Source organism: Prionailurus viverrinus, chromosome E1 (genome assembly GCF_022837055.1).
Source record: "Prionailurus viverrinus isolate Anna chromosome E1, UM_Priviv_1.0, whole genome shotgun sequence".
NCBI lineage: Eukaryota > Metazoa > Chordata > Mammalia > Carnivora > Felidae > Prionailurus > Prionailurus viverrinus.
The window spans coordinates 30,698,614-30,722,790 of NC_062574.1; the positions used below are offsets into that span (position 1 = coordinate 30,698,614).

General features: G+C 42.3%; 1 protein-coding gene and 1 long non-coding RNA gene across 2 annotated transcripts in view; one reads left to right on the plus strand and one right to left on the minus strand.

Moving 5' to 3' along the window:
* Nucleotides 1-24,177, minus strand: part of LOC125152175 (uncharacterized) — a 59,423-nt gene that overhangs the window by 26,574 nt on the left and 8,672 nt on the right. Inside the window, exon 2 of the long non-coding RNA XR_007147071.1 lies at nucleotides 22,357-22,625. This is a non-coding gene — a long non-coding RNA (uncharacterized LOC125152175). The remainder of the gene's footprint in view (nucleotides 1-22,356; nucleotides 22,626-24,177) is intronic.
* On the plus strand, nucleotides 1,911-2,192 carry SMIM36 (small integral membrane protein 36). The gene has a single exon (XM_047834015.1). It carries the CDS (start codon nucleotides 1,911-1,913, stop codon nucleotides 2,190-2,192), a length of 282 nt encoding a protein of 93 aa, XP_047689971.1.

The following is a 24,177-nucleotide window of genomic DNA, read 5'->3' on the forward strand; positions in this document are numbered from 1 at the left end:
AGAAATCCAACAGATTCCAACCTATAGTGTTTGAGTATCCATCTGCTTAAGTATAATTCCACAGGTTAGTCCAGGACCACAGATCATAAAATATTTTCTTTTATGAAGGTCTCCAGAGCAATAAGAACTCCTTTCTACAGCATCCCTGAACCCTCAGGTTGCCATGGAAACTGGGCATAAAGAGACCAGACACAGATGCCTGGGCGGCTCAGTCAGTTAAGCATCCGACTTTGGCTCAGGTCATGATCTCACAGTTTGTGGGTTTGAGCCCAGCGTCGGGCTCTGTGCGGACAGCTCAGAGCCTGGAGCCTGCTTTTAATTCTGTGTCTCCCTCTCTTTCTGCCCCTCCCCTACTTGTGTTCTGTCTCTCTTGCTCTCAGAAATAAATAACAAATTAAAAAAAAATTTTTTTTAAAGAGTCCAGACAGGAAGTTGTTAGGTCATTAAAGCCTAACAATGGTGAGAAGCCAGCAGACCTCTGGGACCTTGGGCCTTTAGCTAGAAGGTATCAGAGTCCCATTAGCTTTTAGAGAAATAGTCCTGTCTGGCCAAAAATGTATATATCATACAGATGATATGTATTTACAGATGCATAATTTGTGAGCCCAATCCAAAATAATAATGACTAATAATTTTAAAATGGTGACAGCAAAGCATTAAGCAGGGTTGGGGCCCTTTGGAGCATGGGCCCCATGCGTCTACACAAAGGATGCACACCCATACGGTTGGCCCTATACAGGACTATTGGGGCAGGATGATGATTTATAAATAGAGAGATCTTCATTCTCATATTCTTTTCAATCTGCTTGCTTTTCTGCATCCACACAGCAGCCAAGGCCATCTCTTTAAAACAAATCTGGTCCTGTCACTTCCCTGCATCCTGTTGCCCTAGGATCAAATCTCAAGTCTGGCACACAGGTCCCTTTGCCATCTGACCCCTACCTGCCTCTTTCCCTTTATGGTCTCCATTCTCTGTCTGTACTCCAGTCATGCTGCCCTTGTCTCAATTCTCCCATTTTGCATGCCTCTTTCTGTTCAGATCTTTCACAATGCTGTTTTCCATGACTAAAAGAATCTCCCCTCCTTGTCCTAACTTGGCCAAAGTCTGCATATCCTTCCAGTCATAGGTTAAATGTCTCTTCTTCATGGAAGCATTCTCTGACCCACCTTGGGACAACACACCCTCATATCATGCTCTTCTTGTCCTTTATAAGCTTCTTCACACTGTGCTTAATTAAATGGTGACCTGTGCCATTTGTCTGTCTCCCCTGCTAAATGCTTCTCTTACTGTCAGGTACAGTGCCTGGAACACAAGAGGTGCTCACAAAGTGTTTTTGAATGAATGACTGAAAACCAACAACAAGTGAAGAAAGGGTGAAAATGTCAGGTGCTGAGTGTGCCCCTCTTCTAAGAAACATGTCCATTCCAAGACCCAGTGACCTGCTCACCCACATCACTCCCTGTATGGATACTTGGCATATAAGCCTCCGTACATAGAGTGTGACCGTGCTACACAATTTTTCCAGGACAATTCCATTTGTGAACAGTGTGCTATTATTAACAACACTTACTTTGGCTCACCACACCACCTGTTTAGATAAGGAATTATATAGGCTCTGTGCGTATATACCACACTTTAATAATACTTGAACCGTCTCTTTCTCTGTCTATAGAGGTGAATTGACAAGAGACAGCTTCTGTGTTTTGGTGGCCGTGGTATTAGCAGCAAGAGCTTAAGTTATTAAACCGAGCAGCTTTAATCTGTGAGGTCTCCCGGAGCAGTGGGGATTATTGTATGTTTACCCCAGAGCCAGCACTGCTATTCCAATGAGCTAGAGTTTGCTCCCTGAAATGCCCACACTGGCCCCCTTGCCTTTCTCTAGACCCACTTCCTAACCGTGAAAGATGTGATGGAGTTTTACTTGGAGATCGACCCTGTCACCTTGAACCTGATCATCTTAGTAGCAAGCTACGTCATCTTGCTCTTGGTATTCCTCATCTCCTGCGTGCTGTATGACTGCCGAGGCAAGGACCCCAGTAAGGAGTACGCTCCTGAGACCACTCTTGATGCCCAGCCCTCCATCCACTTGGTGGTGATGCAGCAGAGCACGTCAGGGGACCTCTGGGCAAGGAGGCCCAGCCTTCATTTTGGGGATCCGGTTCCATTAGGGAAGAAAAGCACAATGGTGTGAGGTCGGCCAAGGGCTACTGGGGAGAGAGCACTAGACATTCTGGACAAACTGTTCTCCACGTGGCTGCGCTGGTCTTGCTGGGCTATGTAAGTGGGAGTTCTGCCTTACCTTCTACGTTCTTGTCACCCTCTTTGTGGATGAAGCAAACATTTAAGGTAAGAAGCCTGAAGTGGCCTTTGGTCAAGTTCTACGGATGCAAAAATCTCATTAATACTCTTGTATAGTGATGTTGGTTGTTGGTCCCTTCCTGGTGATGCCCTTGCCATTTCTAGGAGAGATTGACATTTGATAGGAAACTCCTTCTTCCCTCCTAGGTTCTTTGGCTGGTCTAATAACTACATTGACATAAAACAGATGAATAGGAGAAAAACAAGTTTAATGTTTACCCTTGGGGCCCTATAAAAAATATGAGACTCAAAGAAGTGACCAGGGCAGGCAGATTTTATGTCCTTTAGACAAAAAAAAAAAAAAAAAAAAAAAACACCTGTGAAGAATTGACAAAGCAAAAGCAAAGAAGTTTGGAGAAGTTTGGGTTTGGGATAGTAAATTAGTGAATATGTAACAAGATTTGTTGATATAGCTTTCTTGGACCCAAATTCCCTATTTCTGGTGACAAGAATGTGTTGTGGCACCTTCGCCTTGGGGCATTTATATCCTGCTTTCAAGGAGACAGAGGAGCGTCAACGCATCCTTCTTGTACGAGCTCTTTTTCAAGTAATTTTTTTTTCAAAATAATCAATATGCCCAAATGTCATATTTTGGGGCAGCCTCTTCCACTCCCCCTCAAAAGGTTTAAAACACAGAGTGCAATAGTGTGTGTGTGTGTGTGTGTGTGTGTGTGTCTGAGTGATGAGGAAAGAGCCTAGCTCAAATCTATCCTATACTCAGCAGATTACCTCTTTACAAGGTAACCATTGAAGTTGTCCAGACTTAATATTATTCTTTGTATACATACCAGCTCCTCCCATTCTATTCCCCCGTGTGAGTCATGGGGGGGGCGCAGTCGTCTTAGATCATAGTGGCTAACTGACAAAGCTTGGAGCCTGGGTTCAAACCCTATCTCCTCCACTCACTAGGTGTGTGACCAAAGCCACCTCCTTGTGCCCCAAGGCTCATGGTAAGACCTCCAGGCCGTCTGGGTATTTAAATGAGTTATTTCACTGAAAGCACTTGAGACAGTTCTTGGCACATAAGGTTAGCTTATTATTCATGATTATTAAAATTTTTAATTATTAATATATAATGATACTCCCTTTCATACTTCTCATCGAGACGCTTAATCTCCAGTCCTGTTCCAGTACAAAGTTACTGAAGACTCACCACAAAATGTTGAGGTTCCATTGTGTTTTAGTCCCCTCGCCTCCCGAGCATCACTCTCTCCCTTTCTTTGTTACTGTTAACTAATAGACTTGTTTCCCTGCTCACTCATCTATTTCCATAATTTTGAGTTACTCCTTCCAGTGTATGTTTTTATTAATCCTCCCTTTCCCCGAGCTCAAAGTAACTTGCATATCCACTTAGCGATTTATTAAACCCCTTCTTCCAATCTGGCTGTGTGTAGAAACGCAAAGAAACGAGTGTGTCGTGACTGCTCCCTCTCATCTTTGCTGCCTGATAGAGAAAGGAGGAGTCAGTCATGGCTTAGCCCATGAAGGACAAGGAAGCTTGTAGATGCTCTGACGGTCTACACAGCATGCAGGAGTCCCTAGAGACAGAAGTGCCTACCACACAGAAGGAGCTCAGGAAACATTTAAATGATGTTGAATGGCCAATCTCATCTTCGACTCAGGCATCAAAGATACGATTATTTGCCTTGAAAAATAAGCAGCAATTTTTCTGGAAGGACCAGCAGACGTTGGGGCTTGAAGGGTAAGCCAGGAAATGTCATTTTAGATAGAAGGAATAGCATGGACAGAGCTTGGAAGCACAAATCATAGGGTTCACTGACTACGAAAGCCTGAGGGCTTCCAAAACCGTTAAGAAAAAATGAGAATTAAATTTCGATTTATCCCAGGGAAAACTGAAGAGGAGGGACTGACCCATTCTGCTCTGCCGATTTCAGTGATGGGCATTGTTTTGCCTTGGGATTGTTAAGTAGCCATACGAAAAATTAAGATAATCCAAGTTATTTTGTTTTCAGATTTTTAAATATTTATTTCCAATTCTGTTTCACATTTTTATCAGAAAAATTATATTTTCTCTTAAACATGTGATTTTAAAATTATATTGAAAATCTTGCAGAGAGTTTTTTTTTTTCTTCTATGGTCGAGAAGTCATCTCCACCTTAATAATGAACATATAAAATGAATAGGAAAAGACAGCAAATTCCTAAGCAGCTTCTAAGAACTTGCCCTCTACCGTAGCATGAGCTTCACATGGGCTAACCTTCTCATTCCTTGTCCCTATCATGGGAATATATAGATCAGTGGACACAAGAAAAATGTATCCATGGAGAAAAAAAAAGTCAGTAGACCATAAAAAAAAAGTGATAATAATAGTTAATTTAGTTTTTTGAGAAAGACAAATACCAAATGTTAAATTCTTCTTATTTTTTTTGGTTAAAAGTTTTCTAATGTTTATTTATTTTTGTGAGAGAAACACACACAGGTGTAAGCAGGGGAGGGACAGAGAGAGAGGGAGACACAGAATCCACAGCAGGCTCCAGGCTCCGAGCTGTCAGCACAGAGCCCAAAGTGTGGCTTGAACCCACAAATGGCGAGATCATGACCTGAGCTGAAGTCAGCGCTCAACCAACTGAGCCACCTAGCTGCCCCAAATTCTTATTTTGGAGTTAAGAATATGCAGTAAACATTCACTTGACTTTTTTTTAAATGGAAATATTTTCATGTATGTTTCAATTCCATATTGGAGTCAGTTGAAGAGGAAAGATTAACATGGAGGGTAGAAAAATAAATTCCAAGGAGAAGAACAACAGCAACAACAACAACAAACCGCCAAATAATAGTAACAACAACAACAACAACAACAACAGATAAGGGGAACAGAAATAAAGTCAGGGGAGAGAGACAAAAGAAGGAAACTAAAAAGACTCTAAGGTGAACATCGGAATATAAGATATTAAGCTTTTCTTCCAAGCTTCTGGTTCATTTGATTTGTGGCTCATTCAATCTGTGTTCTTCAGGAAGGAACCAGCTTCTCAGCATTTAAAACAATCTTTTCTGTCTAGAATGTACGCTTAGAATCTTAGGAGAGCTACAAAAGCCTTTCAGCATTTTGCTAATGAGGAAAGCAGCCCGGAAGGAAGACCGTTGTCCCCAAGAGGACTTGGCTTTAGAGCCAGGACTAAGATCCTGTTACTCCCTTTTCCCTTCTACCACCCTGCCTCCCCCCACCTCACCCTACCCCCTCCCTCCCCACACAGGGCTCTTTCTACAGCACCATCTCCTGCCTGCTTGTATTGTAAAACTTCATAACTTATTTCTTACCTTTTAAATAAAGTTTTATTTCCCAGTGGAATGGTTTATTGCACAGCTGTGAAGCTGTAACTAATGTTTTGAAACCCGGTGGAATGGATTGCCGGCTAGAACCAAGAAGTCCCGTTAACAGTCAAATACGGCATTATTTTTGTTTCCTGATGGGATTGGGACTTCCTTAGTCCACCTCTTTTCAATACATTATTCTTCCATCACGCACAATTTGTATAAAAGCAAACGCAACATTGTGGCCTGATTTGGACAAGAGCTGTGGGAAGGTCACAAGCAAAATGCTTCCGGCCCAAGATAAGGGAGGGCGGGAACGGAGATGTATCACGGATCTGTTACATGCCAAACGCTTGGTATTCGTATCTCATTTCATCCTCACTCTCCCCTGGGAGATGGACACAATGAAAACTGGTTAAAGATAAGGAACCGGAGGCCCAGGGAAGCTGTAAGGTTCAGGCAAGGCCACACAGCTAGTACACATGGGAAACAGGATTTGAACTCAGTTCTAAACGTGTGGTTTTCTGCTACCTGTTTTTTCCCAGCTGTTCCAGAAGAGTAGCCAGCCAGCGTTTGCTCCACATCACCTCTCCCACACGCTAGAACTGGGTACCCAAGAAGTTGCTGCATAAACGTCTGGTCAATAATCTAATGGCCTTTCAGATTTTCTCCTCTGAATAAGATAACCAAAGTTTCCATCAGAGGAAAAATAGTTATTATAATTTGGCCAGAACATTATCTCCTGGTGTTTTAGAAGTCACCAAGATGGAGTGGTCTAAGATGGGCTTTGTAACAGAAATGTCAACCTCAAGGCCCGTCTGTCACTACATGCTGTTGAGCCTTTCGGGCATCACTTAGCTTCCTAAGCCTTTTTTCTCACCTTAAAAATGGGTATAATGCTAATGTCGGCAAGGCTTAGAATAATATACATAAAGTACCTGGTGTAGGTAGGATTTCAACAAAATGAAGGCCATGATTATTATACGAGAAGATATGGTGAAAATAAGTAGGGGAACTCATCACTTGAAGGCCAGATAGCAAGAGCAGGTCCAGGCTCATTTATGAGAGCATTGAAAAGAAGGAGTGCGAGGTTGAGACTTGTCACATGAAGTAGAAATTTGGACATAAGGGAAAGTGATGGGCTGAGTTGTGTCCCCCTTTCCAAAATTCATATATTGAAGTCTTTACCCCAGTAGTCCGGAATGCAATCTTATTTTGAAATAGGATCATTACTTGTGTAATTAGTGAATACAAGGTCCTACTGGTGTAGGGTGGACCCTTAATCCAATATAACTGGTGTCCTTATTTAAAAAAGGGGGGGCGCCTGGGTGGCTCAGTCGGTTAAGCATCCGACTTCAGCTCAGGTCATGATCTCGCAGTCTGTGAGTTCGAGCCCCGCATCGGGCTCTGTGCTGACAGCTCAGAGCTTGGAGCCTGTTTCAGATTCTGTCTCCCTCTCTCTCTGACCCTCCCCCGTTCATGCTCTGTCTCTCCCTGTCTCAAAAATAAATAAACATTAAAAAAATTAAAAAAAAAAAAAAAAAAGGGGAAGTCTGGACACTAACATGCACACAAGGAAAACACCGTGTGAAGATTAGAGTCATGTGACCACTTGCTGAGAAACCACCAGAGGATACAGAGGCGAGCCTGGAACAGATCCTTCCCTAGTGCCTTGGGGGAGCACAGCCTTGCTGACACCTTGATGTGAGACTTCCAGCCTCCAGACTGTGAGACAATATGCTTCTGTTGTTTAGGCCACTCAGTTTGTGGTACTTTGTTAAGACAGCCCTTGCAGAATCATACCGTGTCTAAAGGGAATGCTTCGTACAGGTGATAGGATGCTTAACATTTCAAGGCCCTATAGGATAAGTGACATAATTCTTTTGGATGTGACAGCAGCACGTTGAGTTAGGGCCTTGGGCAGAAGCTAAAAGTCCAAGCTTTGTCAGAGTTACCTAGGAAATCGACCCTGTACAAGCAGAGTAACCATTTGTTGTGTTTTTAAGGAGGGTAGACTACAAGGGGGAGAATGTCTTTTTTTTTTTTTTTAATTTTTTTTTTCAGCGTTTATTTATTTTTGGGACAGAGAGAGACAGAGCATGAACGGGGGAGGGGCAGAGAGAGAGGGAGACACAGAATCAGAAACAGGCTCCAGGCTCTGAGCCATCAGCCCAGAGCCTGACGCGGGGCTCGAACTCCCAGACCGCGAGATCGTGACCTGGCTGAAGCCGGACGCTTAACCGACTGCGCCACCCAGGCCCCCCAAGGGGGAGAATGTCTTTAGGAAGAAAATGTCCTCGTGGTTTTGCTAGATAAAGTGTGAAGGATACTTGTTAAGAGTGAGGAACTCTCAGTTCTATAAAGAGGAGCAAGGAACAAGTCAACGAAGAAAAGATGTTATGGAGTCCAAGTGCAAATCTACTGGGTTGAAGCAAAACAAGATCAGAACTAGCCCTAAAGAATCCCAATCCTTTCAGACAATAGTATCCATAGGTCATATGTCTACAGTGTCCCATAGATCCTTTAGAAGCTGCTTAGTGAGTGCTGGCTCAATTATTTAAGATTAAGTGACAATTTGTAGGGGGCGGAACAATTATTCTTACTTTAGAGACGAAGGAGTCCCGTGTCGCTTTGTATAAACCTTTCAAATAACAGAATGGGATGAACAGAACCCAGGGATTCTGGCTCAGTCCTGAGCTTGCCCTGTAATTCCATAGCTACCCAGAATCTATGCAGGGTAAGGAAGTGATTCAGCAAGCTGGATGCAGAAAGTCCACGCTTTTGTGAACATCTCTCACTATCTTTAACTTCTGGGGAAGCACAGGATAACACAGTCCTCTTGATTAGGGCAAAAGTCCCCAAGAACTAGAGGGTAAAGTCCAGTACAGCTCAAGGGAATCAAGGACAGCCTTTTTTCTCATGACTTCATCCTCCCTGAGAACACCAGTGGCTGAAATACAGAAACTAGGAGCGTGTTGATTATCTACCTTATTGTAACAGTTCATTTGGACTTTAACCTTCTTGGGCTGTCAGTGTTTCAGATAAGGGCTTTGTGACACCAGGATTGAGAAAGATCTCATCTATTTCACATCTTCCCGAGATAATGGGAAGTTGTTTGCACATATTTATTTTTTGGTTCGAGGTTTGTCTCTACTCAGAAACGCCAGCCCCGTGCTGGGATCTGCTGGCTCTCTGTTTGGCACAACTCAGGCTGGTGGGCTTATCTGCAATCTCAAGCTGACAGAGGTGGGAGGCTCAGGAAATACTAGAAAGATGAAGACTTGTTTGGAAGGATGAAGGGGACGAAGGGAGAGAAAAGCGTGCTGCCCCAAGGGAGAGCGGAAAATTGCGCAAGAGTGGCTCAACAGAAATGTGGCAGTGGAATTTGGAATCTGAACTGTTTGTCAGAATCGATGAAGACATTCTCACCATGGCAATTTATCAGTGAAAAGCAACTTGCCATTAGGGGCAGGAGGAAAGCCAATATTATCATAAAACTTTGGTGAAAAACATGTGTGTGACAGTCCTCATACACATGCTCGGGAGGAAGAGGAGATCTAGACAAGGAAACAATGGTTTTGTCAACATCAACAAGACTGAATTTGACAACTCTTACCATCAAAAAAGTTTCCCTATATCTCACCTATGTCTCTTCTGTTCTTACCCTTTACACTTCTTTTCTCTCATTTACCTCTGTTGGGTTTGATAAAGAAGCACTGTTTATACAGTGACTTATACCACTGTGTCTCCTGAAAGAATGCAATCAGATCAGATCACAAGGTATACTGAGTAAACAGCTGGCTCATGGATGGGGTCATAGCATCTTGGCGAGCTGTGCCAAAAATCATTTGTTACTAAAAGTAAACTGCCTAAGTTTATGCACGATTCACCTATTTTTAGATAGGGGGTGAATCGAAGGTTATCCCAATCATAATGCCATCCTCACTTCTGGACACTCCAATGTCATTGCTTCAGAGTTACAATTCGTGTGGAAGCAACTGCATATCCTTACTGACCACCTCTCTATTTGACAAGTATTTGTAAAGCACCTACTTTGTGCGGGTCTCCTGCCAGGGCCAGGAGGATACCTCAGGTACATGACCCGTCCTCGTGAACCTTGCCAAGTGGAAGGAAAAGCTACTACGTACCTTGTATATGATGTCAGAACCTTTACTACAACCCTAAGAGGTACCGTTGTTTTCCCAATTTTATATATTTTGGCAGCTAACACTCTAAAGCCCATTCTCCAAACCAGTGGCCTCCAAACTACCGAGCATGTATTCCTTTCAGTAAAGATGATTTCAGCACTCACCTGTGTGCATGTGTATACTGTATCTATCTAAATAAATATACATGTACATATATTTAAGTTATTTATGTTTAAATACATATAGATTTATGCATTATATATACACATATATGTACATTATGTGGATCTTCCTGTACACCTCACCTTGGAGTCTCTCCACCACTTTACCACATGGCCTCCTGATTTTGTCTGTGTATAAATGGAATAATCTACCTCCGTTCTCCCCTCCCCACCCCCCACCTAACATTAGGTTTTGCTCTGGATGAGTGGGAATGGGAACCCTATCTAACAACTTAATCTAGAAAATGTATCTTTAAAATTTTTTTAATTTTTTTTTTTTTTTTTTTTTTGAGACAGAGACAGAGCGTGAACAGGGGAGGGGCAGAGAGAGAGAGACACAGAATCTGAAGCAGGCTCCAAGCTCTGAGCTGCCAGCACAAAGCCCGACACGGGGCTCGAACCCACAAACCGTGAGATCATGACCTGAGCTGAAGTCGGAAGCTTAACCGACTGAGCCACCCAGGCACCCCATAGAAAATGTATTTTTTTAAATAAAAAGCAATCATTTTCAAGTTTACACTGCATCTTTGTATTGCTAAAGATGTTTTGGCAGAATTCCTTGATGAGTTTTTTTATATGCAAAGGTGAATTTGACTGGCTCTGTAAATTCTACTCATCTGCTTTGAATTCTCTTTCCTGGGAGGGATCTTAAGTCCCTCCAACAAAAGAATGAGTGTCTTAGATATGTTTCAGCACCAATAAAGGACTGCATACATCAGTAAACCTCTGTCCTTCGGTGATGACTTTGTTGGAAAAAGAAAGGAGACTTTTTACGTCAGCTGTAGAATAGGAATTACACTCCTATGGAAGCAAAGTGCCCCAGACACAGGAGGGAGGCCCGTGGGCTGCTCCGATGTCCCAAGCAGGGAGGGCTGGGAATGCAACGGATAGTCTTCTAATGAATGGAGCCACGGAGGTGAGGCCAGGGCCGTCACTTGCTGTCTCCGCAGGCACTGTGAAAAGGAGGGCTGAGAAGCTGGATCCACAGAGATGAGACCTTCCAGCCCCACCCCATCACCCGAACTTCCTCGTCTGCTGTGGAGACCTTTCTCGAAAGTGGCTGCAGCTTCCTCCTTGACTGGACACTGCCCTTGCCTCCTCTGGGAGCTGGGTTCTCATCCATATTTCCACTTCTGAGGGACAGCCCGGGGGCTACTAATTGTAACCCAGTCATTAGCTTCCTGGGAGGCATTGGGCCTCATTGGCTCATTGGCGAAAAGAAAGCACCAGAGTTAATGAACAACCTTCAAGGGTCCTTCCAGCTCTGGGAGTTTTGACCCTGCATTTGTCCTTTTTCCTGACCTTTCCTCTCTTCCCACACTCACCTTTTAGAATGAAGCCGCTAGGGACAGGAGGATTTGTTCTGAAAACTGCCTCCAGTTGGGACATTGTTGTTGATCAGGGAGCTGCAAAGGGAAACTTAACAGACAGTTGAGTCCTTTTCTTTCACAGTATGCATGCACATACCCCGTTTTCTAACATGGTTTCCATCCGACATTTCAACTAACTGTCCCCACGTTGGTGCTTCTTCAAGTCAAAGTCTGTTTTGCACTCTTTGGAAGGAGCATAAACCATGACAAATGGCCTCAGTTTAGGCATATGGTGATGCATTGATTTCCTAGTTTGCTGGGATGTATTAGCAAACTTATTGTCCCCAAATGTAAAAATAATGAACTTACCACTGTGCGTGGAACATTGACAATGTGAAACAGATGAGATTTATTGAAGCCTCAGAGACAATCCTTAATTTTTAGTAGAACATTGCCTTTTGTTTTCATCCTGAGTGAATTTCAATGGCCTTCCTCCTAAAACCTTGTTTTAAGACAGTCATGGTGGTTAGGAATTAAAAAGTTGTTCTTTTTTTTTCTTTTTTTCCTTACCTGAGTGTATTAGTTAGAGTTTATATTTGGCTATGATTAACAAAGACACAAGGCACAGTGGCTAAAACGTGATTGGAACTTTGTTCTCGCTCTTGCATCCTGAAGTTGAAAGGGAAAAGTCTCAGCCTCGTACAGTGGCTCCAAGATGCCCTCAATGTCCCTGGTACCTTTATTTCTGTTCCACTGGCTTTGCTTCATGATTTCCATCCTTGTTGTTTCCTTCTCATTGCAAGATGGCTACCACAGCTCCAAATCTTTCGTCTAAGTTCCAGGCAGGGAGAGGAATAGAGGTGAGGGCAAATGGGCACATGCCAGTCAGCAGAGAGACCTACTCAACCATTTTTACTTAAATTTCATTGGCTAGAACTTCATCAAATATCTGCTTCTATCTGCACGGAAACCTGTAAGAGGCACATTTTTTCGGGGTGCATTGACATTGCCCAAGTCAGGCCCAAGTCATTGCCAAGTTCATTAGAAAGGAAGAGGGAGAGAATGAATTTGGGGTAGGCTACGTACTAGTGGGGTTATTTGCCTTCTAAAATGAATAGATGTTTGTTAAGGTAAACCTGAAAACTATGGAAAAGGAAAGGAACGAGATGAGAATCATGTCAACTACCCAAAATGATCTCCTGTAGCATTTGGTGTACCTGTATGCTTGTTTTTTAATTAGCAATTGTAATTATTTTTCTGATGTATTTTTTCTGATTATAGAAGACATGCCTATTCAACAGGGAAACTTTGAGCAAAGTATAGAGAAGAAGAGAGAAATCATCCACAATCCCATTATCCAGAGATAATAACTATACTATTTTGTTGCTTTTTCTGCCATTTTCAAGTATATATTACATATTAATCATCACAGCATATGTATACTTTGATATCTTTTTTCATCTTCTAAGTAAAAAAAGTGAATTTACATATGACCCTAGCTAATGTATCTCTGCACCCTTGTAATGGAGCATTCCCAAAAGTGGTTGCAGAGTTATTTGGAAAGTGCCTTAAGTAGGAGAGAATGAATAGCATACACTGATTTTCTTCTGACCTGTTTCTGGGAGACCATCATCACTCTGATTCTCAGACTATACTTTATGGTCTTCTTTCTGTATTTTTCCACCTTAAAAGGTGGCAAGTGCACATGCCAAGAGTTAAAATGGCCCTTAGGGGAATGTGGACTATTGCCCATTCTTACCACATGGCTCACAGAGGTGATTTTTGCTCCTGCTTGTAAATTCATAGGATCTCCAAGCTACGTAGGACCTTCATGGCTCGTCAGTCCAAACCTCTAATGCAACAGTAAAGAGATGCAGAAAAGGAAAAATGCCCTGCTCGGGGTCACAGCTGGCGTGGTCAGTACCCAAGTGTCTTCCTGGTAATCTTCCACTCTACTTGAGATGCTTTGGATGATGAACTAGTTGGTAAACTTCAAAGGTATTATGACTCCCACAAAACTACACAACCAACCTCAGTCAGTTGCTAAAGGCATCACGTGAAACCTAAGGATTTATAACTCGCTTAGGGTGGCATTTCTCAGGTTGGCAATTCCACATAATGTACCCAGATATTCAGAGAAAATGCCCACAGAAAACTGTTTCACTCACTATGAGCTCATTTCTTAATAAGTGCCATAGAGTTGTAGTATAGACTTACAAGACTTGCAGCCAGGTTGGGGAGATGAGAGGGAAGGGTGAACTGATACGGCACATTCATACAATGGAATGCCATGTGGCCGTAAAGGGGGATGAGGTAAATCTGCGTGAACTGCCGTGGAAAGATAACCATGATGTGTTGTTGGCAGAAAAATGCTGCTCACTGGGGAGTTTGAGGTATATGTTGTAAGATCTCTCTTGTGTTTAAAAGTTTTTTTAATGTTTATTTATTTTTGAGAGAGAGAGAATGCAAGTGGGTTAGGAGCAGAGAGAGAGAGAGAGAGAGAGAGAGAGATGCAGAATCAGAAGTAGGCTCCAGGCTCCAGGGCTATCAGCACAGAGCCAGTTGCGGGGCTCAAACTCACAAACCTGAGATCATGACCTGAGCCGAAGTCAGACGCTTAACCAACTAAGCCACTCAGGGGCCCTAGATCTCTCTTGTGTTTTAAAACAAAGTACATTCACATACTTACATGTTTTTCTATGCATAGAAAATTTTAGACAAATACACACAAACGTTTATCAGTGGTTATCCAATAGAGTGGGATTTTCAGATGCGGGGAGTTACATTTCTTTTTCCTTTTTTCATTTACACACTTCTGCTTTTAAAATATAATCATGCATTATAACCAGTTTCTCCATCATACATTTGGAATAATCACAGTATCTATCTACTCCAGAGAACTTTGACAATTAAATGAGTTGCTATGTATACAATGCTTAGACCTTTGCCAGGTACATAGTTAGAGCTCAATAAACATTAGCTGTGATGATGATGATGATGATGATGATGAAGGAGAAGAAGAAGAAAGGTGGGTGCTCACATGGTGTTGCTGAGCATATACAACCATACAAGTTATTTATAGGGCAAATTGATCAGATATTATGCCAAAAACCTTTAAAATGTGAAAGCAATTTGACCCAGCAGTTCCACTTTCAGAAATTTCTTCTGTGGAAAAAAACTGAGTAAGTGTATGAAAAATATATACAAAGATAAATAAAGAGCAAAATGTTGGCAACAAGCTAAATGTTCAAAACCAGGAATGGTTTAATAAATTATGGTGCATCTTTATAATGGAATAGTATGCATTCATTGTAGCAATGAGTTCATTAATGTGGCAATATGGTAATGATATAATATTAATGAAAAAGGCAAATTGCTGAATGCCATATACATTATGATTCCATTACGGTACAAAGAATGTCACGTACATCTGTATCTCTAAAAGCACAATGCACTTAAATATTAATAGTACTGAGCCCTCGGCAATTGTGGAAAATTGTTTCCTTTTTACTTAGGTGCCGTTTCCAATATTTCTATAGTGCTTGTGCAAGTATTTAAAAGAAAGGCAAAGGGACTTTGGGGGAACATTTCATAATGTAGCCTCCATGCCAACAGACTGGCACCAGGATGCCTCTGCCTGGGGGCCAGAGGAGATATGAGTGCCTCCAAGGACCATGTGGGCAAGTTTTTTCAATTTCTAGAGCAGACTCAGCAGACATGGAACTAGTGTCCTGGCCTGACTCAGGAGACAGAATTTGGGATGTTGAATGAAGGCCAAAAGAAATAGGTGAGTAAATTTGGGCCATGTCACTGCAGTCAGCAAACCCAAAAATATGTACCAGATTATTATAATGATCATTCCTCCATTTTCGCAGGGGGCAGTGGGACTGGGAGTCTATGTCTTTTGTGCCAGCATCATTATGAATGACACCCCTTTCACTTTGGGTCACCCAACCCATTTGAGACTTGCTCATTTGTTTCATCATTTTCTTTGTTCTCCTGTCTGCTCTATTTCCTGTATATTACAGTTAGTTAAAGGCTTGAGTCAGGTTCAACTTCTTTTTTGGTAAGAATTCTTCATAGATGTTTCTATTTGCTGTATATAGCCTCATGTCAGGAATTACACAAAGTCTGATTGTCCCACTGTTAGTGATACTCACGTTGATGAGTGGATTCAGGTGGTGGCAGCATGATTGAATCGAAAATTTCTTCCTGAACCTTTCTCTTTTTTTTTTTTAATTTTTTTTTAATGTTTATTTATTTTTGAGAGAGAGAGACAGAGACAGAGCTGGGGAGGAACAGAGAGAGAGGGAGACACAGAATCCGAAACAGGCTCCAGGCTCTGAGCTGTCAGCACAGGGCCCGACACGGGGCTCGAACTCACAAACCGTGAGATCATGACCTGAGCCGAAGCCGGACGCCCAACCAAATGAGCCACCCAGGCGCCCCCTTCCTGAACCTTTCATCTCATGGTTTCACCCACTGTTGATCATCACCCGCATTATTGCATTAAAGGTTAGAAAATAATTTCAGTTCTATCATTCCTTCCACATTTATTGGCTGGAATTCTTTTGTAAAGAAGAATGTCCTTCACCAATTAGCGCTCTCCAGTACACTTTATACAGGAAGGACAGAATAAATGCTTGTCTCCTTCCTTTTAATGGTCAATTTTCATAGTAAGAAGCTGAAACTGTAGTTACTTCCAATAGCATCCAGAGGTTTATTGTATTTTTTTTTAAGTTTTTTTGCTCGTTTGCTTATTTTTTGATGGGGAGGTTTCTCTTTTTCTGTCTTTTTAGAAAAAGTTTATTATCATTATGAATTCATCACGTTCGTATGTATAAAATTTAAATACATTTATAAAGCAAACTATCCTCATAAATTAGGATCTGTCTTCATTAGTCAAGGTTCACCAGGGAAGCAGAACCAGCGGAATGTACACACACACACACACACACACACACACAGAGTGAGAAAGAGAGAGGTCTATTTTCACACAACTGTGGGGGCTGACAAGTCCAAAATCTGCAGGGCAGACAGGCTGGCTGGCAAGCCAGAAAGTAGTTGACGTTGTAACCCAAGTCCAAAGGCTTCTAGGGGCAGGATACCGTCTTCCTTGGGAGACCTCAAACATTTTCTCCTAAGGCTTTCAACTGATTAGATGAGGCCCACCCACATTATGGAGGGTGATCTGCTTTCCACAAAGCCTAGGATTTAAATGTTAATCTCATCTTAAAAACACCGTCACAGCAACGTCTAGACTGATGTGTAACCAAATATCGGGGTACCATGGCCAAGACAAATTGATACATAAAATTAATCATCACGTTATTTCTATTAAAAAAAAAAAAACAACTGGGGCGCCTGGGTGGCGCAGTCGGTTAAGCGTCCGACTTCAGACAGGTCACGATCTCGCGGTCCGTGAGTTCGAGCCCCGCGTCGGGCTCTAAGCTGATGGCTCGGAGCCTGGAGCCTGTTTCCGATTCTGTGTCTCCCTCTCTCTCTGCCCCTCCCCCGTTCATGCTCTGTCTCTCTCTGTCCCAAAGATGAATAAACGTTGAAAAAAAAAGTTTAAAAAAAAAAAAAAAAACAAACTAACAACACAAAGTAGGAAATGCAAAATGAACGGCAGACTCAATGCTTACTGTGGGTGCTCAAGATGAAAAAAAGACACTTGGGCTGAACCAAACAAGAAAGGTTTGATTTAGTAATTTCTGTGTGTTCTGCTGGCTTAGGTGCTGGACTGAGAGCTGGCAAAAACGACCCTAGTTTTGCCACTTCTCGTGCAACCTTGTGTAATTCACGTGAGTTCCCTGAGTTTCGGAATATTCATCTGAAAAGCAAGAATAATAACATCTGTCCTGTCTGCCATTATATTTTGTTATCACAGCCAAAAGAAATTGGATATATTAAAGTATTTTGGAACCTGCATGTTACACCAGTATAACGTGTTATTAGACTACTTTTTGTGAAAAATCAACAAACTACAGAATGTCAAGAAAATGTGCTTTGAAGCCACAGGCTTAAGTGCCACGTGATGACGTTCAATGACTTTCTCTTCATCTGAGAGGAGCCATCTCTCTTAGGTCCCATAGTTTAAGAAGAGGGGAAATTGCCACTCCACAGAGGAAAAAGAATCAGAGTGCTAATTTTTCATATGAGTGTCTCAGTTTGTAAATTCATGGTTTCCCCAGAGTCCCTAATTGCGTGTCCCAGTAACGCTACATTGACAAACACAAAGCATAAATCCCCTTCTTGATTCATTCACTTATCCATTTAATAAGCATTTATCAAACACCCATTATGTGTGACATGCTACATCAGGTGCTATTGGAGACACAGAAGTAAATCAAATCCAGATTCTGTCCTTAAGAAATTTGCAGGTTATTAAGAGGAAGAAGCCATAATTAAAACAAAAACAAAAATGAAAACAAACAAAACAAAAAACAAAAAAAGCCCTGGAGTGCCTGGGTGGCTCAGTCGGTAAAGCATCTGACTTCGGCTCAGGTCGTGATCTCGCGGTTCGTGAGTTCAAGCCCTGAGTCAGGCTCTGTGCTGACAGCTCAGAGCCTGGAGCCTGCTTCAGATTCTGTCTCCCCCTCTCTCTGCCCCTCCCCCACTCATGCTCTGTCTCTGTCTCTCAATAATAAATAAACATTAAAAAAAACTATAATACAGTATAGAAATATGAGAGATCAGTAATATCCCATGAAAGTTCAGAGGAGAAACCAGTTTCAGTTGAAGGTTCCAGACAGCTTCTTGGAAGAGATGGCACTTAGCCAGACTGAAGAATAGGAATAGAAGTGGGCCCGTGTGGCCAGGCAGGGCGGAGCAGATGGAATGGGGAGGGATGTGTAGATGTGGCGGGAATACAAGGTACTTGAAGAGAAGCAGTAGGAAGGGTGTTTGGACATGTGCTATTTGTAGCAACTGATGAATTCTCTCCTCTACTTCTAACTTCTTCCCTACACTTTTAGAAAGGATAAAAAGACTTCCTTTGTCTAGCTCACCAGCTTCCATTAATGAGTAGCAGGAGGTTACATCCAGTTGGTCAGCTCAGTGGAAAGGGTTATTGGCAAACATCTGCTCAATAAGTTATAATTTTATTATGAGGATGATGCTTTCCAACTTTAAAATTCTATGATTCTCAGAAGCCAAATCTTATCTGAATGTTTTTAACATTTTAAAGTTTATTTTTGTTTATTTTGAGAGAGGGAGAGAGAGTGCAAGCAGGGGAGGGGCAGAGAGAGAGAATCCCAAGCAGGCTCCACACTGTCAGTGCAGAGCCCAATTCGGGGCTCGAACTCACGAACTGCTAGATCATGACCTGAGCCAGAATCAAGATTTGGATGTTCAACCTGCTGAGCAATTCAGGCTCCCCAAGTTTTTAACATTTTAGATATAAATCTTTCTTAGCTAGAGTTCCATGTCCATGCTTCCTAAACAAAAAATATATAACTTAATTTAGCTTTCTTGATGACTCAGTCTTCTTCAAAAACAGAAGGGATCAGACTGTGCTGTATCACAGCATTGCCAGGATCCATGGAGGCACAAAATATTATTTATCCCTAAACCTAGGGGCTCCAGATTGCTCTGTTACAATTTTCTCTTTTATTTTTTTCCTGCCTTGTTGCTGGCCATTCCACGCTCAGATATTGATGCTTTCAGAGTATCTACCTATTTTATCCCATATTTCCGTCTGTTTGCTGCTTCTCTTCTACATGAGGTTTGCAAGTTAGGTAACCAAGTTCTGTTAGAATTACATATAAAATAAAAGCCCACTTACTAAGCTCTGAGTAAGGGTCTAAGAGGATTGCTTACATGTAAAGTATCTTGAGACTTAGTACCATCTGGTCTGGCTGTTTGATTAAAGGTATGTGTGTGTAAGGCAGAGAAAGAAAGAAAGAGTAAGGGGGGAGGTGGAAGAGAGGGAGGGAGAGAATGAGAGAGAATGTGTATCTGTATGTGTGTGCACATGTAAATGTGCTTTTCCATTATGGTTTTTTACTGTGAGTGTGGGACAGCTAAGTTCAAGATAAGTAAAATATGCCAGTCCGTAATTTGCCTAGAGAAATTGGGAAGCACAGAAAAATCAAAGATAAGAAGAAATTTTGGAACACTGCATATGGGAGATAATCACAGATGGCCATGTTATTGTACAGACCCTGTAATGATTATAAGGTAGCCTAAGAAGCAACCATATTATCTCTGAGAAACAGCAGTTACACAATTAGTCCAAATTCCTATAGGGAAATGGAAAGAAAATGATGATTAGACTTGAGGTCTCCTGATTCCAAACCAGAGTTCCCTCAACTACTATAAAATACTACGCACCTGATAATTAGAAATCAAAAGAAATCCTGCACCTCTGCATTTCTACACCACATTGGGTGAACAAAGAGATGGGGTTTTGGAGTAAGTACATCTCAAAAAATCAACCAATAAGTGTGCTAAACACAATCACCTGGAAAGCTTGTTTAAAAATACAGATGCTCAGGGGCTCCTGGGTGGCTCAGTCAGTTAAGCATCCGACTTTGGCTCAGGTCATGATCTCACAGTTCATGAGTTCGAGCCCTGTGATGGGCTCTGTGCTGACAGCTCGGAGCCTAGAGCCTGTTTCGGATTCTGTGTCTCCCTCTCTCTGCCCCTCCCCCACTCATTCTCTTTCTCTCTCTCCTTCAAAAATAAGCAAACATTGGGGCGCCTGGGTGGCTCAGTCGGTTAAGCGTCCGACTTCAGCTCAGGTCATGATCTCTCAGTCTGTGAGTTCGAGCCCCGCGTCGGGCTCTGTGCTGACCGCTCAGAGCCTGGAGCCTGTTTCAGACTCTGTGTCTCCCTCTCTCTGACCCTCCCCCGTTCATTCTCTGTCTCTCTCTGTCTCAAAAATAAAGGTTAAAAAAAATTTTTTTTAAATAAGCAAACATTAAAAAAAATTTTTTTTAAATAAAAATACAGATGCTCAGGCTCCATTATCAAGAGTCTATTTTAGCAGATCTGGGACTGGAACCAGAAGTTTGGGAGAGATTTCACCCTTAAGTACTTAAGCATACAACTCCTTCATAACTACAATACTATTATTATTACACCAGGTTTTGATTTTATGAGAAACCCAAACTGTGTTTGTGCATCCAACCATTTAGTATTTATGCCTGGGGCTTTAGGTACCCAGAAGGTCATTGCTTTTTTTCAGATCATGCCCTTCTTCCTGCCCCTACCTTTCCTGTTCAGCTCACTGTGTACCTCTCAGTCCCTTCACCCATGCTGTGCAGGAATGACAAAATATCTAGACATGCATGAGATCCCATCCAATTTTTTTTCTGTTCTCCTTCTGCTTGTGGTGCTCAGCTAGAAATGGTGGTGAGGTTACTATAGGACATCCTAACTATCTGGGCCCTGCTTCATAGGGGCTCAAGACTTTTTCATCAATGACCATGTTTCTGAAAGAAGACTCAAATGGTCAAAGGTAATTGTCAATGGCAAAAACAGTGGTGGTGATCCAGCTAGGCACTCAATGCATTCTACAGGATTGAAGGCACATCTGCCAGATTCTACACGAGCAGCAACAGGGGTGCCTATTGAGAATACACAAAGAGTGATACATCCATGAAAATGCCCTTCTCTCTCCTCACTTGCCAGACACTTGGCCAACAGTATCTCCTTTTATCCTTATAACAAGCCCATAAGGTAGTGAGTAATGTAGTCCTGATTTTGGAGATGAGGAAACTGAGGCCCAGAGAGCTGAATAACTTGGTCAAGATCACACCCAGTAAATAGTAGGGTCAGGATTTGAACCCAGATCTGTATGACTACTGCTCTGAGTTGAATTACATCCCCTGCAAAAGAGATACGTTGATGTCCTAATCCCGAATCTCCAGTACCCCAGCATGAGATCTTCTTCAGAAATAGGGTCTCTCCATAGGTAATCAAGTTAAAATAAGGATATTAGGGTGGGCCCTAATCTAATAGGATTGGTGTCCTTATAAAAAGGGGAAATGTGGGCACTGAGATAGACACACAGAGGGAGGCTCATATGGAAGCACACAGGAAAAAGACAGCCGTGTGAATGGAATGAGGCAGCACAAGCCAGGGAACATCAAGGATGGAGGGGAAACAGCAGAAGCTTAGAGGGACAAAGACAGCATCTCCCCGAGAGCCATCAGAAGGAGCATGACCCTACTCACACCTTGACTTCAGACTTCTGGCCTCCAGAACTATAAGACAATGCATTTCTGTTATTTGAAGTCACCCAGTATTTAGTACTTTGTTACGGCAGCGCTGGTGAATTAATACAGCTCCCTAACTCTTGAACGCATATTATAGTGCCTCCCTGAAAAGATGCAAATTCACATATGTTTGGCTGGAATGTTACGGGAATAGCAGAGACGATCCTAGAAAATTAGCAGTGTCTTCACAAAAGCATAAAAGTAGGACCAAGAAAATCACATGTTGACTTAGCCGGAGAGCCAGGTTGCTGCGGAGAAAATCACAAACTCAGTCTGCATTTATCAGACGCAGAGCAGGACCAACCTTAGGTGCCTCACACACAAGGCCTCCAACACTCAGCAAGGTTGGTGTTTCTACTCTCGTATGGGTGATGGAACAGACCAGCCCCCAATCCAAGAGTCAACAGTGAAGAGCAAGCTTTTAAACCTGTGTGGCTTCTGACAAGCCCTTCTGTTCTTTCTGCCTGCTGTGATTTCTTCCCACAGGAAACCCTCCTTAGGGACATGGCTTCAGGATGTGGGCAGATATTAGAAGGAACATTGTATAAGTACAGAATTTATCTCCTGTTTTGCACTTCTCTGTGTGCTTGGCTCTCTGAGGATTCAGGAATGGGTTTTGGTTTTAGATTTTTTTTTTTTTTAAACTTCAATCAGTCAGTGGGATCATTTGCAGTTCCTCTATATGCTGTCTCAGGACACTGATTGTATCTCCCTAATGACCTCATTTCCCCCTTCTGTTATTGTGCATTCTACTGCAGTAGAGCTAATAATTGCAACTAATTAGCTTAAGAATTGCCTTGAGATAAGAACAAAAACACTTACATGAGAGAATCCAGTACATTGGACCTAGGCAGGAGAACGTGTCCCTTAAGAGGAAAGCTGAACTTTGCCTTCCAGCCCGAGGCACCTCTGACATCAAGACTGTGATCTTGAGATTGTTGCTTGTCAGTGGAGTAGACCAGTGGGTGCTCCCTCTATTATCTGGGAGGACTACCTAAGTGAAAACCCTCCTTGCCTTTCCATGTGCTGTGGTTGGAAGGGAGCACTCGGGTCATGGAACCAATCAATCACTGCACATTGTCTGACAGTAGCTGCGGAATGAAGAAAATGGAAGGTGATGATTTAAGTTACAGGATACAAGATGGTGAACTCCAACAGGGACGGAATTTGGGGTCTGACATTGCCGTTATTCATTATTTAGCTCACCTTCCCAGAATGAGAAATTTTTGTAACTACCTTCGTGCTACATTTATCATGGAACCCTGAGTAACCTGCAGACTCCCCTACCCTGTATTGAAAGCTCTTCACACACTGGCCCTAACTTCTTTCCAATGAGACCCCCAAACCCTCTTCTATTTGATACCTCCATTCTAGCCCAATGACTCCAAAATATGCTTGGCACTTTTTTATCTTCGTGTCTTCTGCTCTCAATACTTCCCCGCCAGAATCCTGTCATATAGGTGAAAGGGGACCATCCTCCAGTCCAATGGGTCTAAATTACCTATGCAGGGACCAGCTTTATCAGCACCCCATAAAATGTTTATTAAATATTCCTGAGCTCTACTCCCAGATGATTCTGATGCACAGCCAAGTTTGGGAATCCCTAAGAGCCAGTGCAGGACCACCCTCTGAACCATCCTAAGATAAAAAATCAGCATCTGCTTGAACACTGTTTGTGGTCTTGAATTCCATTTTTAAATAACAACTGTCCAAATTTCTGCCAAATGTGGAGGCAATATTGTTTTCTTTCCTGCAAATTCTACTATTTGATCTAATTCTGTCATATGAACTGACCCAGAAGTAGTCCAATACCTATTCCCAATAGCAGTTTTTCAAATATCTTGGGGCACCTGGGTGACTCGGTTGGTTATGCGTCCAACTCTTGATTTCAGCTCAGGTCATGATCTCAAGGTTCATGGATCGAGCCCCATGTAGAGCTCTATACTGACAGCATGGAGCCTGCTTGGGATTCCCTCTCTTTCTCTTTCTGCCCCTTCCCTCCTCAAATAAATAAATAAACATTTAACAAAACACAAGAAAACAAATATCTACATAGATACCACTTCCCACTTACTTCCCTCACCACTCCCCCACACCTTTCTTCAGGCTCCAAATTTTCTGGCTAAACACCTCTACTTTTTCGAATATAAATCATAATTTATCATCCTCATCATAATCTTCCATAACTCCATGAGATAAGTACTGTCAATTAGTTCCATTCTATAGATGAGGAAACTGAGACTACAGGAGGTTAAGCAACTTTCCCAAGATCACACAGTAAGTGTCCGAGCTTGAACTTGAACAACAAGTCCATCTGACTTCAAAGTGGGTGGCCTTAACCACTTTGCTATACTTCCTCCGATTTGTTCATTCTTTGGGCAGGCTCCAATTTTAATGCCTCTCATTAAATGTGTACCCAGAATGGGACACAATGTTCATGAACTTATCTGGCCAGCAGAGAGTACAGAGTCCTCTTATTGCCTACTGCATACTCCTATTAACACAGCCCAAGATGATCTTGGTGTTTCCTGGTGACTCCACCATGTGGTTAACCGACATCGCTTAAAACTCCTGGTCTATTTTCACATGCACTTCTTGCAAACTTAGGAATTACTTCTCTTTTTTTACTTGCCTGTTGTGTGC

Excerpts from the sequence above, each read along its gene's own strand:
- SMIM36 (XM_047834015.1), top strand. The coding sequence starts at position 1,911 with ATGGAGTTTTACTTGGAGATCGACCCTGTCACCTTGAACCTGATCATC.